Source organism: Lepus europaeus, chromosome X (assembly GCF_033115175.1).
Source record: "Lepus europaeus isolate LE1 chromosome X, mLepTim1.pri, whole genome shotgun sequence".
In the NCBI taxonomy this organism is placed as follows: domain Eukaryota; kingdom Metazoa; phylum Chordata; class Mammalia; order Lagomorpha; family Leporidae; genus Lepus; species Lepus europaeus.
This window is the reverse complement of record NC_084850.1, coordinates 49,128,376-49,147,865: the sequence shown is the minus strand read 5'-3', so window position 1 is coordinate 49,147,865 and position 19,490 is coordinate 49,128,376. Positions and strand designations below refer to the sequence as shown.

The following is a 19,490-nucleotide window of genomic DNA, read 5'->3' as shown; positions in this document are numbered from 1 at the left end:
CAGTTCCTTCCAGGGGATTCTGTTTCCTTAAGTATTATGTCCACTGTGCCAATACAGACAACGCATAATCGGTGTCATCTGAATAATTGCTGCCTTCACCTCCTGAGTAATAAGCATGGCGTCGGCTTTGTATATAGCAAATAAAATGAATGAAATCTGAACATGGACTCTTTGGACATTCTTCGATGACAACTTTTCTAACATTCAACGCACCACAGTTCATGAGTTCCCCCTCAGAGCCTTGGATGTTCCTGTTACTGACAGTGGAAATCCACAACAAAACATTGAGGCAGGAACATATCAGAAAATGATCAAAGTCAAAGGGCTGGTCTATAAACCCTTGATTCAAGCCTACAACTGCTTTCCTCCCCTTGACAGGCTAGAGTTTAAGGAGTTTCTACACTTTTGTAGTGTCAGGACTATTTATAGATAAGTTGAGAAATGTTACAGTTGTTAAATCTAAGCTGCATATGTGTATGTGTGTGTGTGTGTGTGCGCTCAGGAAATGAATATTTTATATATGCAGAAAACACACCCTCTGGAAAGGATAAAGAAGAAATTAATAACCTTGGGAGTTTTCAGGGGAGGGAACTGACCTGTGGGAGGGAAAGACATTTCACTGAATAACATTTTGGATCTTTTGCATTTTGAAGCATTGGAATATATTACCTACTTGGGCAGGGGGTGGGGACAACCACAGGCTCCAAGGAAGCAAGTCACTTAGCTTAGTGCTAGCTTCCAAACCAAGGAAAGGAAAATGGGAAGATATTTCAGGGACTTGAGCTGAATTCTCACAGGACAGTGGTTAGCCAAGCGAATTTGATGGATACCTGCTTTAAAACGTAGCATGTTGCTAATCCTGGAATGATTTGAAATGGGATTTGAGGCACCAGTTAAATGTCACCACATGAATGATCCTTTCTAAATACGGCTGCTAACCAAAACAGCATAATTGAAACACGATTTATTTTTAATTTCTCGAAAACCAAAAATCAACCATTTAAGTGCATGATTGGCAAGCTACAGCCCGCCGGGCAAACCTAGTCCTCCGCCTGTTTTTGTAAATAAAGTTTTACTGGATCACAGCCAGGCTCATTTGCTTGCACACTGTCTGCGGCTGCGTTTGTGCTTCCACAGCAGAAGTTGAGCAGCTGGGACAGAGGCCGCATGGCCTGCAAAGCTTAAAATATTTACCACCTGACCCTTTCCAAAAAACTGTGCTGACCCCTGATTGAAGCAACTATGATTGGATTTAAGGATAGGGTAATGGCTGACAAAAGTATCAGTAAAGCTGGGGACAGTGAGCCGTCAAATAGTGAGGTTCCCCTAAGTATGCAGGAGATCAGCAGGTGTACATTGGACATAATTTCCTTGAGAAAGGTTTTAACAGAAATTATAATTATGTAAAGTACATATTCAAATAATTTATCAAGAACTGTTTAAATCCCTGATTCAGTTGCTTTATTATTTGAGCAAGAGAACAGATTGCTTCTTAGTATTTAGCCCCAAAGAGGTCACACCCGAAAGGGTGAAGAAGAACCGAGTAACCATCTGTCATCCGGAAGGAAGCTGAGGGCGGCTGTCTGCCTTCCAGACGTCCATGCCTCACCTCAGGAGCTCAACACTCGCTCTGGCCATGGAACACCAGCTGGGAAGCAACAGACTCCTCCTCATCTTCTCCCTCCAGGGCGCCACGACTGCTCTCTTTCTTTCTAGGGAAGGCTTGCTGTCATGTGTTTGTTTTGCCTTTTGTCTGAGAATTGGCAGTTGGCTCAGTCATGATTGCTACTGAGTTTGTATGCTGTTGGCATATCAGGCACTTGCTGACTAGGAAAGTTTTGTGTAATAAGTTCATGTCCCTATGGTGCCAGATGGAAGACAGACCTCCAGGTTGAGTTTCTACTGCACTACACACTCAGAATCTCAAAATCTTCCTCCAGCTCAAACTCCTCCAGTTGTTCAGTAGAGTCGATGAATTCTATTGGAATACAAGAATGAGAAAGAGGGAAAGCTTGACACTTGGGTTGAAGGGATCAATCAGTACATGACTCAGCAGCTAAGACTACACATTTTTAAAATCGCTTTGCTTGCTAAAGAAAAACTTGTCGGGAGGAGACACAGTCAGGACCATGGCCAAGTGTAAGAAATTCTCTATAAAGACTCTGAACAATCCTACTCATTACAAGGCCTAATTACAATAACGGGGCCAAGGCTCTACTACCCCCTGGAGATGCCACTTGAATCATTCGTGGCCTCTGAATTGTGATTCTGCACAAGACCATGAGAAAACAATTCTGGTCGTCTTGATTTTTCATAGAACTTTTGCTTCTAGCTATTCTTCTTTTTTATTGTTCTTTGAGATTGGCGACTATCAGCTTAGCAGAAGATTAAAGTAATCAGAACCATCATTCCTGGATCAGTTCAGCTCAGCAGAAATGTTACTTTCCACAGAACATGTGAGCTATAATTTCTTCTGCATCACAAAACAATTGCTCCATGTGGGTCTGCTGAACAACAGCTTACCTGCCCCAGTGGTTGTCACTTCTGGTTTGGCTGGAGGTACAAAGGGAGGCCAGTGTGATGGATGCTTCTGAACTAATTCAAACATCCTTAAATTCTCCTTTAGAATTTCCTGGGGAGACACAGAAACAGCTGTAAACACTACACTTCTGTCCAGGTGGCAATCTATGGCCCCAAACCCACCAACCTGGTGGTTGACAGAAGAAAGCAAAGGCCTAGCAAATATACCCATCCTCTACTTGAACCATCTGAAGACCCAGCCACCTTCACTTCCAGATACTGTTGGCCAGCAAAGGAGGAGACTGGGAGTAACTGACTGAGGGCAGTACCCATTACCCTGCCTCAGTACTCAATAATCTGCTATGAGGCTCAGGCCCTGTGCCGCTTACACTAGTCCAGCTCAATTTTGGGGTGAGATGGTCATGAAGTACTGGCTCCAAAGAAATGTCAGTTAATCTTATTAAATCTGCCCCAGAAGAGTACTGGTAGCTATCGGTGTGGGTTCAGGTGTGATCCACAATTTATAGCAAATGTATCCATTTAGATGGCATGGTGTGATCAGAAATGTGATATATACAGTTTTCCTGCATTCTGAAGTGTTAAGTATTGACTTTAGAAAAGAACTCTCCTTGGCTGGCGCCATGGCTTAACAGGCTAATCCTCCGCCTTGCGGCGCCGGCACACCAGGTTCTAGTCCCGGTTGGGGCGCCGGATTCTGTCCCGGTTGCCCCTCTTCCAGGCCAGCTCTCTGCTGTGGTCTGGGAATGCAGTGGAGGATGGCCCAAGTGCTTGGGCCCTGCACCCCATGGGAGACCAGGATAAGCACCTGGCTCCTGGCTTCGGATCAGCGAGATGCGCCGGCCGCAGCGGCCATTGGAGGGTGAACCAACGGCAAAAAGGAAGACCTTTCTCTCTGTCTCTCTCTCTCACTATCCACTGTGCCTGTCAAAAAAAAAAAAAAGAAAATAATTCTCCTTATATCTCAGGGAATAATTACCTGGGGTATTAACTATGTGTTCACTTGTGAAGAAAAAACTCTTCCCTCCTTACACTTTCAAAGGCTCTGAGAGCCCATCTCTCCAATGTAGTGGTATAAACAGAGTAAGGAAGAACTTCGATTGAGCAATATAAAATGGGCATTTTCAGTTCAGAATGGCAGAATATTATCTATTTCATGATTCATTGGCTTAATGAGATGAGGCATCAAGTTTCATCACTGACATCACACACTTAGCATACAAAGTATATCTCAATCAAATTGTTTTTCCAGTTTCCCAAAAGTTATACACAATTTCCCACATCTGACAGTTTCTTTGTTGCCATTGTTTCTTTTTCTTGCAATACAATCATATCACACTAGGTTTACATTACTGTGAAAAATAATCTTGAAAAGGAAACATATTGAGTTACTTTCATTGTTTAGGACTAAGAAAAACATACATCTTTACCTTCTGAACAAGGCTACACCAGTTATCAAAGTCTTTTTCTTCTTTGCAGAAAAATCCCTTGGGGGTGGGGGAGAGAAGCAAAAGAACACAACTTAGAATTGCCCTTTGCAACATGGAGCTATGGGCTCAGAATCCCAACATGGGTCCCACTCTCCCCAAGTGCAATACAGGAAGAAGATTGGCCAGGCTTCTCTTTCTCCTAGTTCATTGCCTCACTTGGACATAGACAACTGCGTTCTCTCTCTCTCTCTCTCTGTCCTTCTCACTTGCTTGCTCTCTTTCTGTTCCTTTCCTTCCATGTCCCTCCCTGCTCAAGCTGTGAGCTCTTCTAACTTGAAGACCAGACTCCAAAGCAGGAGGTTAACTGCATCATATTCAGTGTATGCAAACACACATCTATAAAGAATATTCAATTAAACAAGCAAACAAAAGCCAAAGAGTATTTTCAGCTAGAAACAACACTGGACAATGTGGCTTTGACCTTCAAGTTATTAGAGTGGGTTACCCGAATAGAGAGCAATGTCAGTCTCCTTCCCTGTGCAACAATGGTCCAAATCAAGAGGAGGACTATCAGCTCGTGCTGGTCACCATGCTCTGACAGTTGGATTACATGGGAAGAGAGGATGCCAACAGGCCCCAGAACCACTGCTACTTCACAGTCCGTACAGGCAGCAATCAAACTTCTTGTGGGGGAAATCCTGCAACTTCCTGGACTGTGTGCACCGAGAAATGGGCACAGTCCTCCCAGGACTTCTTACTCCTGCATCCCTCCCTAGCTATAATCCACCTTCGCATGGCGACAAACAGGCCAAGAAGAAAACCAGGATAAGATGGTAATACTTGGGGCAGGCTCTGGGGCACCAGCATCCCATGCTGGAGTGCCTGGGGCTGAGTCACACCTCTGCTGCTGTTCCGGCTTCCTGCTAATGTACAACCTGGGAGGCAGCAGATAATGTCTCAGGTGCTTGAGGTGCCTGCCACCCACATGGGAGACCTGGAAGGGGTTCCTGGATCTTGCCTGTTGTAGGCATTTGGAGAGTGAAACAGTGGAGGAAAAATTCTCTCTCCCTCTCTCTCTCTCTCTTTCTCTCTCTCTCTCTGTGTGTGTGTGTTGCTGCTTTTCAAGTAAATAAAAATAAGTAACTTTTTTGAAAAAGAAAAGATGAAGTACTAACAATAACATTCATAGACTGCTTACAGTGTGCTAGCCCTGTGCCAAGTACCTGAAACACAATGTGTCCATGTAACCATACAAGAAAGAAGTATGGTCTTCACTGTATAAATGCAGAGACCAAGGCTCAGAAAGGTAAGCAACTCTGGTCTATAGCTCAGACGTGGCAGAGCCTGGAGCCGATTGGCTCCAGGGCCTATTCTTTCCCCCACTACGCTGCACTGCCTCTTATGGGCCTGGTGAGAAGACAGATTCTTGCCAGCCTACTCAGCAATCAGGCTAACTCCTAGGGAACCCATCTGCAACGGAGTTGTGCCATATCCTCTGGCCCACCCGACATTCAGGTACCCACCAATGCCACAGAAGGATCCAAGTTCAGAATGTTCATTCGCTGTGGGGACTGCAGACAGTGGAAAGTCTGGTCATCAACCGTTCCGTTCTCTTCAGTGTCGACAAAGGTCTGGGTTGTATGAGGGTCCAAGAAGATGAGCTCATTACCTGTTTTGAAAGAGACAGGCTTAACCTTAGAAGAACCACTGGCCCTGGCCCCACTGCTGTCCTCGGAAGAAGGCTCTCTGGTTCTGCTAACCCTCCCTTGGTGACAATGCGCATGGGATGACAGAAAGCCCGAAGCCACGGTAAGCATGCTTGAAGCAAGACACTTGCACTTAAATCTCATCATTCAGTGAGAAGACTTGCCCTAGCATTTACATTCCCTCAATGTCCAAGTCCAAAAATGGAAAGTGACAGGTTTGGACACGAGAGACCACAGATGACATGGCAGGCTCTGTGAGCAGCAGTAGCAAAGAGCAGGTGGGAGGTAGAGTCACTGGGCCATGAGACCAGGGGCCATTCGGGAACTTTCTGCCTCTTCTGACATTGAGAAGTATCTTGATCTAGAATCATCACTTCTTAGACGTATGCTCAGGGAGTGTCTCTGGTAAAGGAAAAAGCCTTGGACTGCAAAAGAAATGCTCCCCAGATCGAATGAGGATGCTAACTCTGCTATGCATGAGATACTAATGAGCTGACTTCTGGTCCTGATTAGGTAACAAGGTGGTGATTGTTAGCAAGGTAGTAGATTTCTGTCAGAAAGCACTGCCTTTGCCTCATTAACATCATCAGTACAGATAGGACTCACTGGGAAAACTCACTTTGGGACAGTTGACTTTTGCATCTAAGAGAAAAGCCATGCGTTGTTACATTGAATGAGCCTTACCCCAAAATCGTCCTGGGAGGAGTTCTGGGTAACATTTCTACTTGGACCTGATCTTCCGAGGGCTGAGAGTCCTTCCAGCACTCATCAGCCAGATGCTGTGGAAGCAAAATTACCGAAAGGGACACCCTGACCTCACCGTCCAGGCTTGAGTGCCATCTAGGCCTCCGTGTTCTCAACTGGGCCAGGCGACCAAAGAGACATCTACTTGCATCAGGAGACTGGGGTCGGGGAATGCCCCCAAAGCCCTCCCTGGTAGGGCACTGAAGATTGATTGGGCACATTTATGTATTTCTGTTGGCAAAGAATTCCAGAGCCGATGACAAGTTTCACTTTATCATAAACCAAGAACAAACCACTTCATTTGCTCTCTTTGAATGTTCTTGTTTATAAACTGGGGTCACTGCGCCTGTCTTGGAAGATTCCTTCCTGGAATCTTGGAAAGATTGGAATCTTGGAAACCTGGAAGATTCTACCTCTGTGAAATGCTTCTAACACAATACAGGTACAAGATGGCCACAGAAATATCTTCCTTTAAATCAAGAGCATTTCCCAGTAAACATATGTTGACAAGTATATGGAAATTGATGTTGCCATATGACCTGCTTTATAAAAGTCAAGTGACTGGCTCCTCCTAGAACACAGGTGGGCAAGATCAGTGATAGCAAAAAACCTCAGCTCACACTAGAGAGCAATAACCAAGATGCTTAAAGGAAGCCTACCTGAGACCATACTAAGATAAGAGGAAAAGGAAGCTGTGGACAAGGAAACCGAAAGCCAAATAGGATTAGAACTCAGCCATCTGCTGCAGTGTTGTGAGTTCAGGCAGTGGAAATAATAACCTCTGCTCTGACTCTGGCCAGGGCCTTCCTCTATGAGGGTGGGGGTGTGAGTGAAGTGTGTGTGTGTGCGCGCAGCTGCCTTGTTTCTCATAGTGCTGGTAAGAAACATAGTAGAAGATGGAAAGAATCCTAGAACTGCTGTGGGGAGTACGCACAGGTCTCAGAAGAGGCCCTGGGGGAAGGTGCAGGCTGCTCAACCCTGCAGAGACAAGGTTAACATGATAGATCCCAAGGTAGCAATCTATCCTCAAGTGTGGCAGGCAAAATGTGACAACCTGCATCTTCCCAGGACCACAACCTGCCACATCTAGAGCTTCTCCCAGCTTCCCGCCAGGCTGGAGGGTCCCAGGAAAGCAATGGAGTGTGGCAGGCACAGATACCCTAGTTGGAACCAAATCCTAGCTTCACAACTTTCTAGCTGAGTGACTTTGAGGAAATAACCTCTCTTAGTCTTAGCTTCACTAGGTATAAAATGGAAATAATGGTCTGGACTTCACAGGGGACAGAGAGATGGGGAGAGAGAACTATGCAGAAACCTGGGCACAATTCAGGTGTTCAAAAAATGGGAACTCTCAATCCTTGCCTCCCTTCAGACCCTCTGCCGATCAGGGCCACTCAACCTCATCTAATAAGGAGGTGAGCCACAAAGGGGGAGCTAGAAGACTTGGGAGCCACACTTTTGCACAAAGGATTTACAAATGAGTGAGAGGATGGGCGCTATGTGAACCACTATCTTAGATTACTCAAGAAATAAAGCTTGCCTGGATCTCGTTAATGAGAAGTCAGATGCAGGAAATGGGGTTATGCCAGCTTGGCAAATTCTCTCTGGGCATCTTGGGATAGAGAGGCCAGGGTGCTCAGGAGCCACATACACTATTCACAGAGACCCCTTCTGAAGTGTTTTCCAATCTGTTCCAAACATGTCTTAAAGTATTATTTCGGAATGAATATCCACATATTAAAAGCCTATCCCCAGTGGGATGGAATTAGGAGCTGGGGCCTTTGAGAAGGTGAAACACTGATGAAGGTAATAGGATTAGTGTCTGCAGAGGCCGTACAAGCTCCCTCGCACTTTCTACCACGGGAGGACACAGTGACAAGGTGCCATCCATGACCTAGGGAGCAGGCCCTCACCACACATGGAATCTACCAGTGCCTTCATCTTGGAATTCCCAGCTTCTAGAACTGTGAGAAATAAATCGCTGCTGTTTCTACGCCACTCAGTCTGTGGGACACTGTTAAAGCACCCTGAACAGACTAGGACAAGCGTAAGCAATAGGAAATATCTGTTTGCAATATTTTCTTTGTCAAGAACCCAGAAGCTTAGGAATCAAGGGCATCTAAATTTATATAACTCCAAATATTGAGTTTTGTACCTAGGAAAAACAAAAGCCACCATGGGCTCTTAGTTTCCATTCATCTGTAGTTCTTGGGATTGACCAATAGATGGCAGCATTAGCACAGAGGCAGCTGTACAAAAATCCCCTTTTTCTGGAAGAAAGAGGTAGCAAAGGAAAGAGGTGTGGGGGTGAGGCAGGGTGGAGCTACCTTTCGCTATGCGCGGACCGGAAGCCTGGCTCTTTGCTGAATGCTTTACTGTGAGATGACCCGACAGTGAGTTGGGTGTTAGCCATGTTTCACAGAAGACGAACCACGACTGAATGACTTGATATCCTTTAACTGCACTAACACAACTTGGCAAAAAGGAGACTAGCATGCAAAGCCAGGTATGTCTGTTCCCATCGCCCCTCACCTCCACGAATCTCCAGGAGATGTGTGGGGGAGGCTGACCAAGGCCATAGGCCATCTCTACCCTGTCCTCTGCACACCCCTTCCTGCCATGTTCTCAGAACCACTCTAGCTCTCCCTCACCTATGGACCAATCTAAGCTCGTAACTTCCTTGAGACCCAGTCTCAGTCTACCCTACCCCTGCCAGAGGTGTGCTGGAGGCACCACTCCCTTAACCCACACCCCGGTCTTCAAAGCAGGGTCTGTGGACTAGCAGTACTGGCACCACCTAGTTTGCAATGCAGACTCCCAGGCCCTAAGGCAGGCAGGCCCCCTGAATCTGCATTCTAATAGGTAGTCACGGTGATTTGTGTGCACGGTGTAGCTCACTGTGTGTGTTGAGGGCCTTAAATGCTTCTGATGGCAGCCACGTGTGAGAAAGGTGGCTGGGTTTGTGGAGGATCTGGCCTATGCAAAGAGTGTTGGGCTGTTCCTTAAGGGTTCATGGTAGGAAATCAGTGCTTTGAAGGCTTGGCCCCCATTATCAGGAAAGGAATGATTCTGCTTTTGCCTCCTCTAATTGCCACTCTGTCATGGCCCTAAACAATGAGCCAGCACACCCAGCTCTGGGGACCTGGGAAGGCAGAGGGCACCTCCTAGCTTAGCTGCCTGAACCCCAATAAGAAGGAGATCAGCAAAGCCACGGGATTGAAATGCCACTGCCCTGGGCCTCACAGGCAGGAAAGAGATGTGCCAGACGAAGCTGTGACCTTGTGACCCACCCAGCAAGAAAGCTGAGGAACCATGTTACCACGAGGCAAGGAAACAGAGGCTCTCAAAGGTGGCCTGCATTCCGCCAGGCACCCATAAGCATTCCTCTCCATAGATCAGCCTAGAAGACAGAAGGAGCAGACCAGACGCCATAGCAGCACTGAGTTACACAGGGGCCCACTCATTGCCATCGCCTAGTCTCCCAGGCAAACCTCGTGCCCACTCCCTCCCATTGCCCATGGTGACTTACTTGTGAGTCCTCCTTTCTTACCTAAGAATCCTATGAAATAATAGGCGTTATTTGGTTTTCCTCCTAATGCCCCTAAAGACTGTGGCATCTTAAAACACTCCTGGAGGGAAAGAGAATGCAAGATTCTCAACTCACTTGTGGACTGCTGCTCACGGATCTCTGTGCTGGCATGGCAGTATGATGGGCAGGCAGCAATGGGCTCGGGAAAAGGGGCAACTTACTTTGAATGCGTCAACATAGACAGGATTGATTTGGTTTATGCCCAGCCGGAGGGGCACAATGAGCAGCAGGGGTTTCCAGGCTGGGCAGCAGGCAGAGGTGCCCTTACTCTGGTTTGAAGAAGTCAGAGAATCATGGAGCCTTTCACCAGGTGTGTTGGCACTCAAGGGAAGGACACAGCACATTTTTTCTAGAATGGGAAGGTAAGAGAGTTGGGTAAGTAAGGGGTAGCCAGCTGTTGGAAATACTGCAAATGCAAAATAAAGGGGCGCCTCAGGTAATACTCCTTGCCTGGAGGGCCCTCCCCACCACCACCAGGACACAGCTGGCCCCAACCTCGCATAGGAAGCCCAGACCATTCCTTCAGTCTCATGCTCTTCATTCCGGTCACTGCCTGCTTGTTTAGCTCCCAACAGGTATTCTGGGTTTAGTAAGAAAATCTCATTTCCCAGCTAGTTCCCAAGGGCCTCTGAAACAGGAGCTGTGACTTTAGGCTTCGCCATCCCCCATGGATGGGAGCACAGGCCTGGACAAGGGTGGATCTTTACAAAAGATCTATCAATGGCTTAAGGAAATGCACAGTCTGGAGTTCCCACAGGAAAAGGGCATAGTACCTCATCAAGGGGCAGCAAAGATCCTCCAACGGCTTACTCCGTCACAGAAAGCCCAAGCACAAGAGCGCCAGAGCCCAGTGCTCGCCTAAGCTTCCCCGCCCTGGTGAGGGAGGCCAGAGACTTTCTCTGGCCTTAGATGTCTAAATGCTGAGGAAGGAACTCATCACCCCCAACAGGGAAGACAAACAGGTTGGGCACTCACTGATGTCTTCAATGACCACTGTATTATCCATTGAAACATAAACAGCCAAGGAATTCCATTCATCAAATAAAGCAAGTTTTCTGCAAAGCAATATATAATGAAGTCACAACTGGGGAAGATGGGCAAGTCAGCAGGAAGCAATTATAATGTACAATTTATGCCCAGTGTTCCCAAAGTCGCTGAATGCGGAGCCACAGAGAAGCTGGTACTCAGGTCAGCACTGGCTCCTGTGGCAGATCTCTAGGACAGTCCATATCCAGGGACCGTGAGAATGCCAGAGTCACTGTATCTGAACTTCAAAACAAAGGCATAGCTTACAACATGGAATGCTCTATCTCACAAAATGAAGGCTTCCTGCTAGGAGGGAGGGAGGGAGGGAGGGAGGGAGGGAGGGAGGGAGGGAGGGAGGAAGGAAGGAAGGAAGGAAGGAAGGAAGGAAGGAAGGAAGGAAGAAGAAAGGAAGAAAGAAAGAAAAGTCAGCCACACAGCTACTCTCAAAGTTGTGGGAAACTGTTTTTCTTAAATAAATGACATTCCTTCTATGTGTCTAAAAAAAGAAAACTGTCATTGAAATATATATTTGTTGGTGAGCATACATAATGTGGACAATGAGCCCCCAGGAAAACCCAGAGGGAGATATGAAGATACTTCAAAACATTGATGGAAAATAGAATTACAAGATAAATTTACTTGGAAGCAAAAAAAAAAAAGTAAAATCAACAAGTCATCAACAAGTTCATAAAAGTACAAAGTATGAAACAACTATGCATAGATTTCAAAATATTTTTGCACCAAAATAAACTTCTCTTTTACGTCTATCTTTCTTGACTTTTTTGAAGTACCCTGGGAGCAGGGGGGAGGGGAGAAAGAGAGAGAGAGTTGTTCTCTCTCATACCTCACCCCCATCACCACAAACACCCTTCATGGAGATTTATGTCACAGACTGACTCTGGGTGAGGCCTACCCGGTCAGCAGCTGAAGAGACAGCATGCCAACTTGCATGAGTTCAGGGGCTGTCAGAAAGAAAAACCCTTTGAAAGAGAGATGATCTGAGGTCATCATAAAAACACCCTGCGATTTTTCCCTTCCCTTTCACCTGTCGACTTCTGGGATTCCTAGGAAAGGCCTAGACTTTCTTAGTAGACAAAAGCAAACAAACAAAAACACCAACATTCTGTCTACCAAGGTAGCTCCCTGCAAGAGGTAAATTACCATTATACTTTTATTTCGCTCATTTTAATGTATTACCTTTCTCCAGAACAATATAAATACTACTATTAATAATATACCGACAGTCCCCAATTTAGATAATTCAACTTAGGATTTAGTTGACTTTATGATGTTGTGAACTTGATACACATTCAGTGAACCTGTAGTTCAAAGTTTGAATTTGAGTCTTTTCCCAGGCTAGCAATATAGGGTACAAAACTCTCTTGTGATACTGGGCATCAGCAATGAAACACAACTCCCAAGAAGCCCCACAATCATGAGAGGAAAGGACTCTGTTAAACTGTGATGTTCAGTAGGGCAGGTGTATTAAATGCTTTTTCCATTTAACAATACTTTCAACTTACAATAGGCCTATCCAGACATTAACTCCATTGTAAGTCGAGGATCCCCTGCACTATGGTTAATGAAAACAAGATGAATCAGAACCCACTTGAATTCCTAAAAGAATGCCATTTGCTTCCTGTTGCAAGCCTCTAAATTTAGAAGAGGCAAATTCTGAAGGATGTCATTTAGCAACCAACCATTGCAAGCTTCAGTTTGGACCCTGACACAGTCATTCTAATCTCTCATATTTTCTACCCTGGTTTCCCGCATTGGTTCCCAAAATACTGCCAAGTCCTCAGCACAGACAATGATGCCCAAAAGGCCACTCTAAGACAAGATAAGAAGTGGCCTCGGAGAGGCTACACTATCAGCAAGGAGTCAAACCAAGATACAGGTTTTTCTTTGGGTCTCCAGTAATTCCAGACCACTCCCCTGACATGCACATTTCCAAAACATCCCAGTTCACTGCAGATTGGCTAATAATTGTTAAAGGGCCCCATATGTACTCTGCAGATGGCAGGTCTCGCCATAATGCCCAGAAATTGAAGTACGAAGCATCAAAGGAGTCCAAGTAGTTTCAATCTTCTGATCCCTAAATCTGGCTTCAGATCCTGGTTGCTATTTTAATGTACTAAATGAGTATTTATTGAGTACTTTTGTGTACCAGGAAGTTACACATGCTAGCATTACAGAAGAAACAGGACAAATCTCTGCCCTTATGGACTCTGTATTTGGTGGTGTAGGCTGTCAGGAAAGAGTGACCACAGGTGGGGTGACCTGCAAGTGTAGGCACTGATGCCATTCACCACATTAACTCCCCAGAAGTTGGTCCTGGCCACTCCTCCGCACCTCTCATAGTGGGAGGTGAACTCTGGAATCCTACAGGCCAGCTGCGGCAGTATCACACCACGGTACCCCGAGTCTTCTAAGAGATGGCAAACTGATTCCAAGACTCCTTCAGGGTTTGTCTCCTCCAAGAGGTAGTGAGTCCCTTGAGGCAAGGAAAGTGTCTAGCATCTTTCTATACAACCAGCCCTTAGCATAGTAAAACCATGCTGTCAACGTGGAATGAATTAACAGGTTTTTAAAATACTATGCGGGGTGAGAGTCCTTTATTTTCTTAGGCTGGTTCAGCCTTCACCACATAAGATGACACTTTCGGCTTCAAAAGGACCCTCAGCTTAATGGCTCAGGGCACATAAGTGTCCATCTGAAGGGTGAGACACTGAATGTGTTCTGGGGTACAGGTACATATACTGATGCCAATGAACGCAATGCTGATATAGCAAGGCAAACATCTACACTTACACGTTTCAAAGAACCATCTAGATGTTTGATGGCATATTGGGAAAGGTGGCTTAGTGGGTTTGCAAGAACACTTAGGTTGATGGGAGGTTTAGCTGGGTGGGTAGGGAGGCACAGGAGACAGCAGAATAAGGCACATACCAGACTCTTTTACTTACTTTAACACCTGTGCAACTGTATTTGGTCCAAACCATTCGCCAATTGATTTCCCTTCTCCTACACCCATTTGTGCTGTTTTATGTGGAAAAAATTAACATGTTAGCAAAAGATCTTCCAACAAGCCACACACCCCCAATAATTTTTGGTATAAGTAATTAAGCAGATGGACAACTTAGTGAAGCCACATGTAAGCCAGGGGACAAAAAAGAGCAGATACAGGCATTGCCATTAAACAAACTACTGACTGATGACCTTACCCATTTGATGAATAGAGTAGCAACAGTCTTTTCTATCTAAGAAGCACTGTAGGATTCGTTGGTATTCTTTGGGTTGTTCCTTTTGCTTCTCCCAGTTCCAGTCTTTTGAGGGGGAAAAAAAACTGTTCACATCATTTTTACAACTGTTTGTTACCTCTCTGAAGTCTTATTATAACTATAAATTAGGAAGAAAACACAGGAATGATCAAGCTACAACATTCCTAAACATCCTTCTTTTCAATGCCAAAGACATCTAGAAACTAATTACTATAAAAGATTCAGTAGGTTTAAAGGGAAAGCCAAACAAGAAGTTGACCAAGGAACTGACTCAGCTCAAGGACTAGAGATAGATAAATATTACATCAAAACACTGGCACAAAGGCCTTTCTGGTCAGTCCCTTAGTGGAACAGGAGGCTACCACAAAACCTGGCAGTATAGCTATACATAATTCAGACACCATAGTGTTTCATCTCCACGCAGAGAGCAATGGCTTTTGCCCTTATATTTTGGCAGCCTTGCCAAAACAGTCTCAGAGGGGGGCTGAAGTATTCTTTTTTTTTTTTTAAAGATTTATTTGAAAGAGTGACAGAGAGAGAGGAAGAGACAAAGAAAGGGATATTCCATTTGGTAGTTTCCACCCTAAATGGCCACAATGGCTGGGCCAAGCTGAAGCCAGGAATCTGGAACTCCATCTGGGTCTCCCACATGGGTGCAGGGGCCCAAGTACTTGGGCCATCTTCTGCTGCTTTCCTAGATGCATTAGCAAGGAGCTGGATAAGAAGCAGAGCAGCTAGCACTTAAACCGGCACTCTGATATGGAATGCTGGTATCACAAGCACTGACTTAATCCACTGTGCCTCAACACCAGCCCTGGGAATGCGCTATTCTAACATACAACACTCCATAGGGGAACATACACAACTAAGGGCAATTCACAACTAAGGAAGCTTTCAAAAAATTACATACTGCTACTTTTACACTACTTTTTTATTTTTTGCTTTGTTTTACAGTTTTTATTTTTATTAATTTTGAGTTTTAACAGATTAGATGTTCATAGACACAATTCTAAGAATATAATTATTTCCCTCCCTCCCTCCCTTCCTCTTTTCCTTCCTTCCTTCCTAGTTTTTGAGATAACATATTTTTAATTTATATTACAGTCAAGGGCTTAATTGTCCACCAAACAAAGGGTTCAATAGGTAAAAAGCAAAAAGATCCTAGTTTAGTGGAAATATAGGCAAGGGCTGTGAACAACAGTCAAATTACTCCACTTTTAAAAAATTCACACTGAGAAGCTGGTGTTTGGTCTAGTGGTTAAGATGCCTGAGTCCCCCATCATAGTGCCTGGGTTTGATACCCAGCTCCAGCTCTTGACTCCAGCTTCCTACTATTGCAGACCCTGGGAGTTGGTGGTGATGGTTCAAGCCATTGGATTCCTGCCACCCACATGAGAGACCTGGTTTGAGTTCCCATCTGGATTCTGGGCATTTGAGGAATGACCCAAAGGATGTGATATATCTGTCTCTCTCTCTCTACTCCCACCCCCAACTCTCAAATAAATAAATGTTTTTTAAAGTCCACACTGAGCTTTGCCAAAACAAATATCTTTTCTATCAGGTGTTCAAGGTTTCCTTAAGACAAAAGCCAAAATAACTACATCTGTGGGGTCCCAGCTGTGCCTTAGACATAGCCCTCCTCACCCTCTCTCACCCCCATATCCTACACAGATCACGTATAACTTAACTGAGGACAACTGTAAAATCCCCACATAATCACTGCTGTGGGCAGAATGCATTACTCCCACCCTCTCAGCTCTAGAAACTCTAAGGGGACCGACTGTTGGCTTTGTCTGCTTCCAAGACATAAATTTCTCTCCTGAGGTTTTAGAGAGAATTTCGATAAAGAGCTGACAAGCACTTGATGCCAAGGGCTATTATCTCTAGAACCTTTGGTTTTCTTTTGTTTCTAATACTTCTGGGCGCCGTGGCTTAACAGGCTAATCCTCTGCCTTGCGGCGCCGGCACACAGGGTTCTAGTCCCGGTTGGGGAGCCGGATTCTGTCCCAGCTGCCCCTCTTCCAGGCCAGCTCTCTGCTATGGCCCGGGAAGGCAGTGGAGGATGGCCCAAGTCCTTGGGCCCTGCACCCGCATGGGAGACCAGGAGAAGCACCTGGCTCCTGGCTTCGGATCAGCGAGACCCGCCGGCCGCAGCGGCCATTGGAGGGTGAACCAACGGCAAAAAGGAAGACCTTTCTCTCTGTCTCTCTCTCTCACTATCCACTCTGCCTGTCAAAAAAAAAATACTTCTGAAACCAAACTTTTAAACTTCAGGTCCAACACAGACTTCAGAGGGTGAACTACATTCAACTTTTTTTCATCAGTGACTGAACTGCCCAAATCTAGGGAAATCCTGATTAACTGGCTGCTAAGTACCATGTGGTATTTACTGATGACAGTGCTAAGTGAACACCCCAACTCAATTTTAAAATAACTGAAGAGGCAGCAATCCAAAAGGCTTCTTTACAAAATTACATCTTGTAATTTATCTTAACTACAGGATCTATTTCCAAATTCTCCCTGCTACTTGTGTTTATATTAAAACGATTGGGACTGCTGACTGTGAAGATTTTTCTCCAATTTGCTGCTACCTCCAGAATTAACTTCTGGATTAATCACTTGAATGAATGATAAAAAAGTGCGATAGTAAGAACAAATCTACTCTCAGAAGCATCTCTACAGCAGGGAAGTCACTACATTCTATTCCCAAACCTATGTTCTCTTATGATTTGAGCATGGGGCAGATCACCTTACTTCCCAGAGTGTTTCCTCTTGTGTAAAATAGAAATTATGATACTACCCCGTGGACGTGAACACAGGATATCCTAAACCCTGACGAGAAGGATACGCCCGGAAACCTTTCCAGATCCTTCTCCAGGCCTCTCTGGAAACGGCAGCAAGACAGGCAAGTTTCCACAGCAGGGAAAGGAGAGTGACGTTTGCATAACTCTGAACCTCAGTCAGCAACAGCCAATGAGTTCAGAAGCCCAGTGTTAGCCAAAGTGCCCTTTCACTCTCTCTGAAGTCCAACGAGACTTTCACCCAAGTTCCTGGACTGGCATCCAACCAAGGTCATCCTCCAATGCCCACAAGGAAGGACACACACGTCTTAAGAAAGCAAGACTTGAGAGTTCCAACAATGATTACCAGAAAGTTCTTAATTAATAAAGCAGCCTCCTGAGGAAGCTGATTTAAAGATTTCTTCTTCATCAAACGGGCATCCTCAGTGAACGGAAACCAAAATAGCACCAGTTGCTTCATTAGGTACATCCTTTAGGTCACTTCTATCCTTCAATGGGCAGATATTTTAAATGAGGCCAAGAAACAGACTCACCACCACACCCTTCTTCCTGTTCCTTTTGCTATCTGGTAATTTTAAGGACTCACTCAAACAATAGCAAAGATGGAACCTCTAAATGACACACCTGCCTCAGCGTTCAATTGTGTACCAGGAAAATAACTCTCTGGCTTGGTGAGTCACAAGGAACACTAGCTGTTTCCTTCCGGTGAGGGACTCTGTTGCCTTGTCAGCCCCACCATGTAAGCTTGCAAAGAACATTTTGGGACCTGCAGCTTTGTTCCTGAGTGTTCCTAGGTCTCAGCATCGATGCTAAACCAACACTGGGAAGTGATACTGCAGAGGTATCTGAGGCAGTTTATAGAACAAATTTAACTCACCCCTTCCCAAGTGTCTACAGATAAGGGCTTGAGCCAGCATCATCTGTCCACAACGCAGCATACAACCCCAGCCAGCATCAGATGAAGGGCCTGTTCCCCCTGTTGGTAAAATGGATGGGAATGAATATGGGTCCCTTAAATTGCCTTTTCCTGAAACATCAGTATATTTGAGAGTCACACAAAACAGGCAAATACACATGCACTCAAAAGGGAAGTGGGGGACTGAACAGGATTTGAGTATAGGGTTAGAATTTTCAGAGATAATTCTGAGTCAACAAAATGGGTTTGGGGGCCAAAGACAAAACCAACAAATGAACTAAACCTGCCTGTTAGATGTTCTGCTTGGAGACTTCTAGGTATACATGATGCAACTTTTATAGATGACAGCCATGCATGGCTACTAACACTTAATGCATTCCATGGCATCACCTGCCAGACCAAACTTTGACTTGTACTGCTCACTTGCATGGCCCTGAACTTCTCAGGAGAGCCAGTCTTACCTTAGTTAAAAAACAAATACTACCAAAGGTTGTCATCAACATGATCAAGAGACTTGGAAGGCTCTTAACTATTCTACATATACATTATAAAGTTCTGAACAGCAAGAAGAACAATGTAAAATAGAGGAAAGAGATCTGGATTAGGCACCAGAAGTCTCTAGTTACCTAATCCAAGTCTCATTTATAGACTGGGGATAACAGAACGTGGTCAGCCTACTACTGGTGGATAATGTGAGAATCAAATGAGATATTTGTCAAAGTGTCCTAGAACCCATACAGGATGATACAAATATTTATTGTTATAATATGGTCACAATTTAAAATAGTATTAATAAATTAGAAATGTACCACATCTTTGAAATGTATAAAACCAGTTAATAAATAAGACAACAGGGTCCATTTGAAGAATACTTGACATAAAGAAGATCCCACATATATGGTCAGAGTGAGCTCAATATCCTTTTTCAAGGGATCAATGAAATTAGGTCGCTTGGATGACAGAGGGGATATTTTTCTTTCATTGTCTTCCTTTTCCTACAAGAAAGTGGGAAGTATGCTACAAGCATGATGTCAGATGACTAACTTTAAAGGGAGCCATCAGCCTTGCAAAACAATCGAGCTAAGGTAGTCCCTTCTTTTTTTTTGTCGTGGGGATTGAAGGACAGTTGCTACCGCAGTAGGGGAAGAAGAGCGGCCATTTCTGAGCTGGCTCTTTGCTAATGCTTTTGCTCTTGCTAATGCTGGGATTACAGGCCAGATCAGAGTGGATAAGGCACAATGAGGCCCCCATAAAGAAGAGATCATCTATTGCCAAAACATTGTCAGAGTTGAATTGGAAATGTTGTCCAGCCTTGAAGAAAAAAAACTCTCCTAGAGAAGTAATAGTTTAGGCCCACTGCATATTAAAGATTGTTCTTTTGTTTCTATTATTGTTTGGAGTACCCTCTGTGGGGGGCAAAAAAATGTGTGTGTGGGCTTCATTTTGTGCACTTAATGGA

At 44.9% G+C, this 19,490-nt stretch overlaps 1 protein-coding gene across 1 annotated transcript in view; it reads right to left on the bottom strand.

The window, feature by feature from the left end:
- Window positions 1-1,444: 1,444 nt before the first annotated feature.
- Window positions 1,445-19,490, bottom strand: part of ATG4A (autophagy related 4A cysteine peptidase) — a 63,573-nt gene continuing 45,527 nt past the window's right edge. The window contains exons 4-13 of the mRNA XM_062184583.1: window positions 17,993-18,091; window positions 14,258-14,359; window positions 14,000-14,072; window positions 10,983-11,062; window positions 10,169-10,356; window positions 9,969-10,047; window positions 5,492-5,637; window positions 3,969-4,025; window positions 2,524-2,632; window positions 1,445-1,978 (exon numbers count right to left, since the gene is read on the bottom strand). Of these exons, the coding sequence (XP_062040567.1) occupies window positions 1,908-1,978; window positions 2,524-2,632; window positions 3,969-4,025; window positions 5,492-5,637; window positions 9,969-10,047; window positions 10,169-10,356; window positions 10,983-11,062; window positions 14,000-14,072; window positions 14,258-14,359; window positions 17,993-18,091 (1,004 nt within the window). The 3' untranslated portion in view covers window positions 1,445-1,907. The remainder of the gene's footprint in view (window positions 1,979-2,523; window positions 2,633-3,968; window positions 4,026-5,491; window positions 5,638-9,968; window positions 10,048-10,168; window positions 10,357-10,982; window positions 11,063-13,999; window positions 14,073-14,257; window positions 14,360-17,992; window positions 18,092-19,490) is intronic.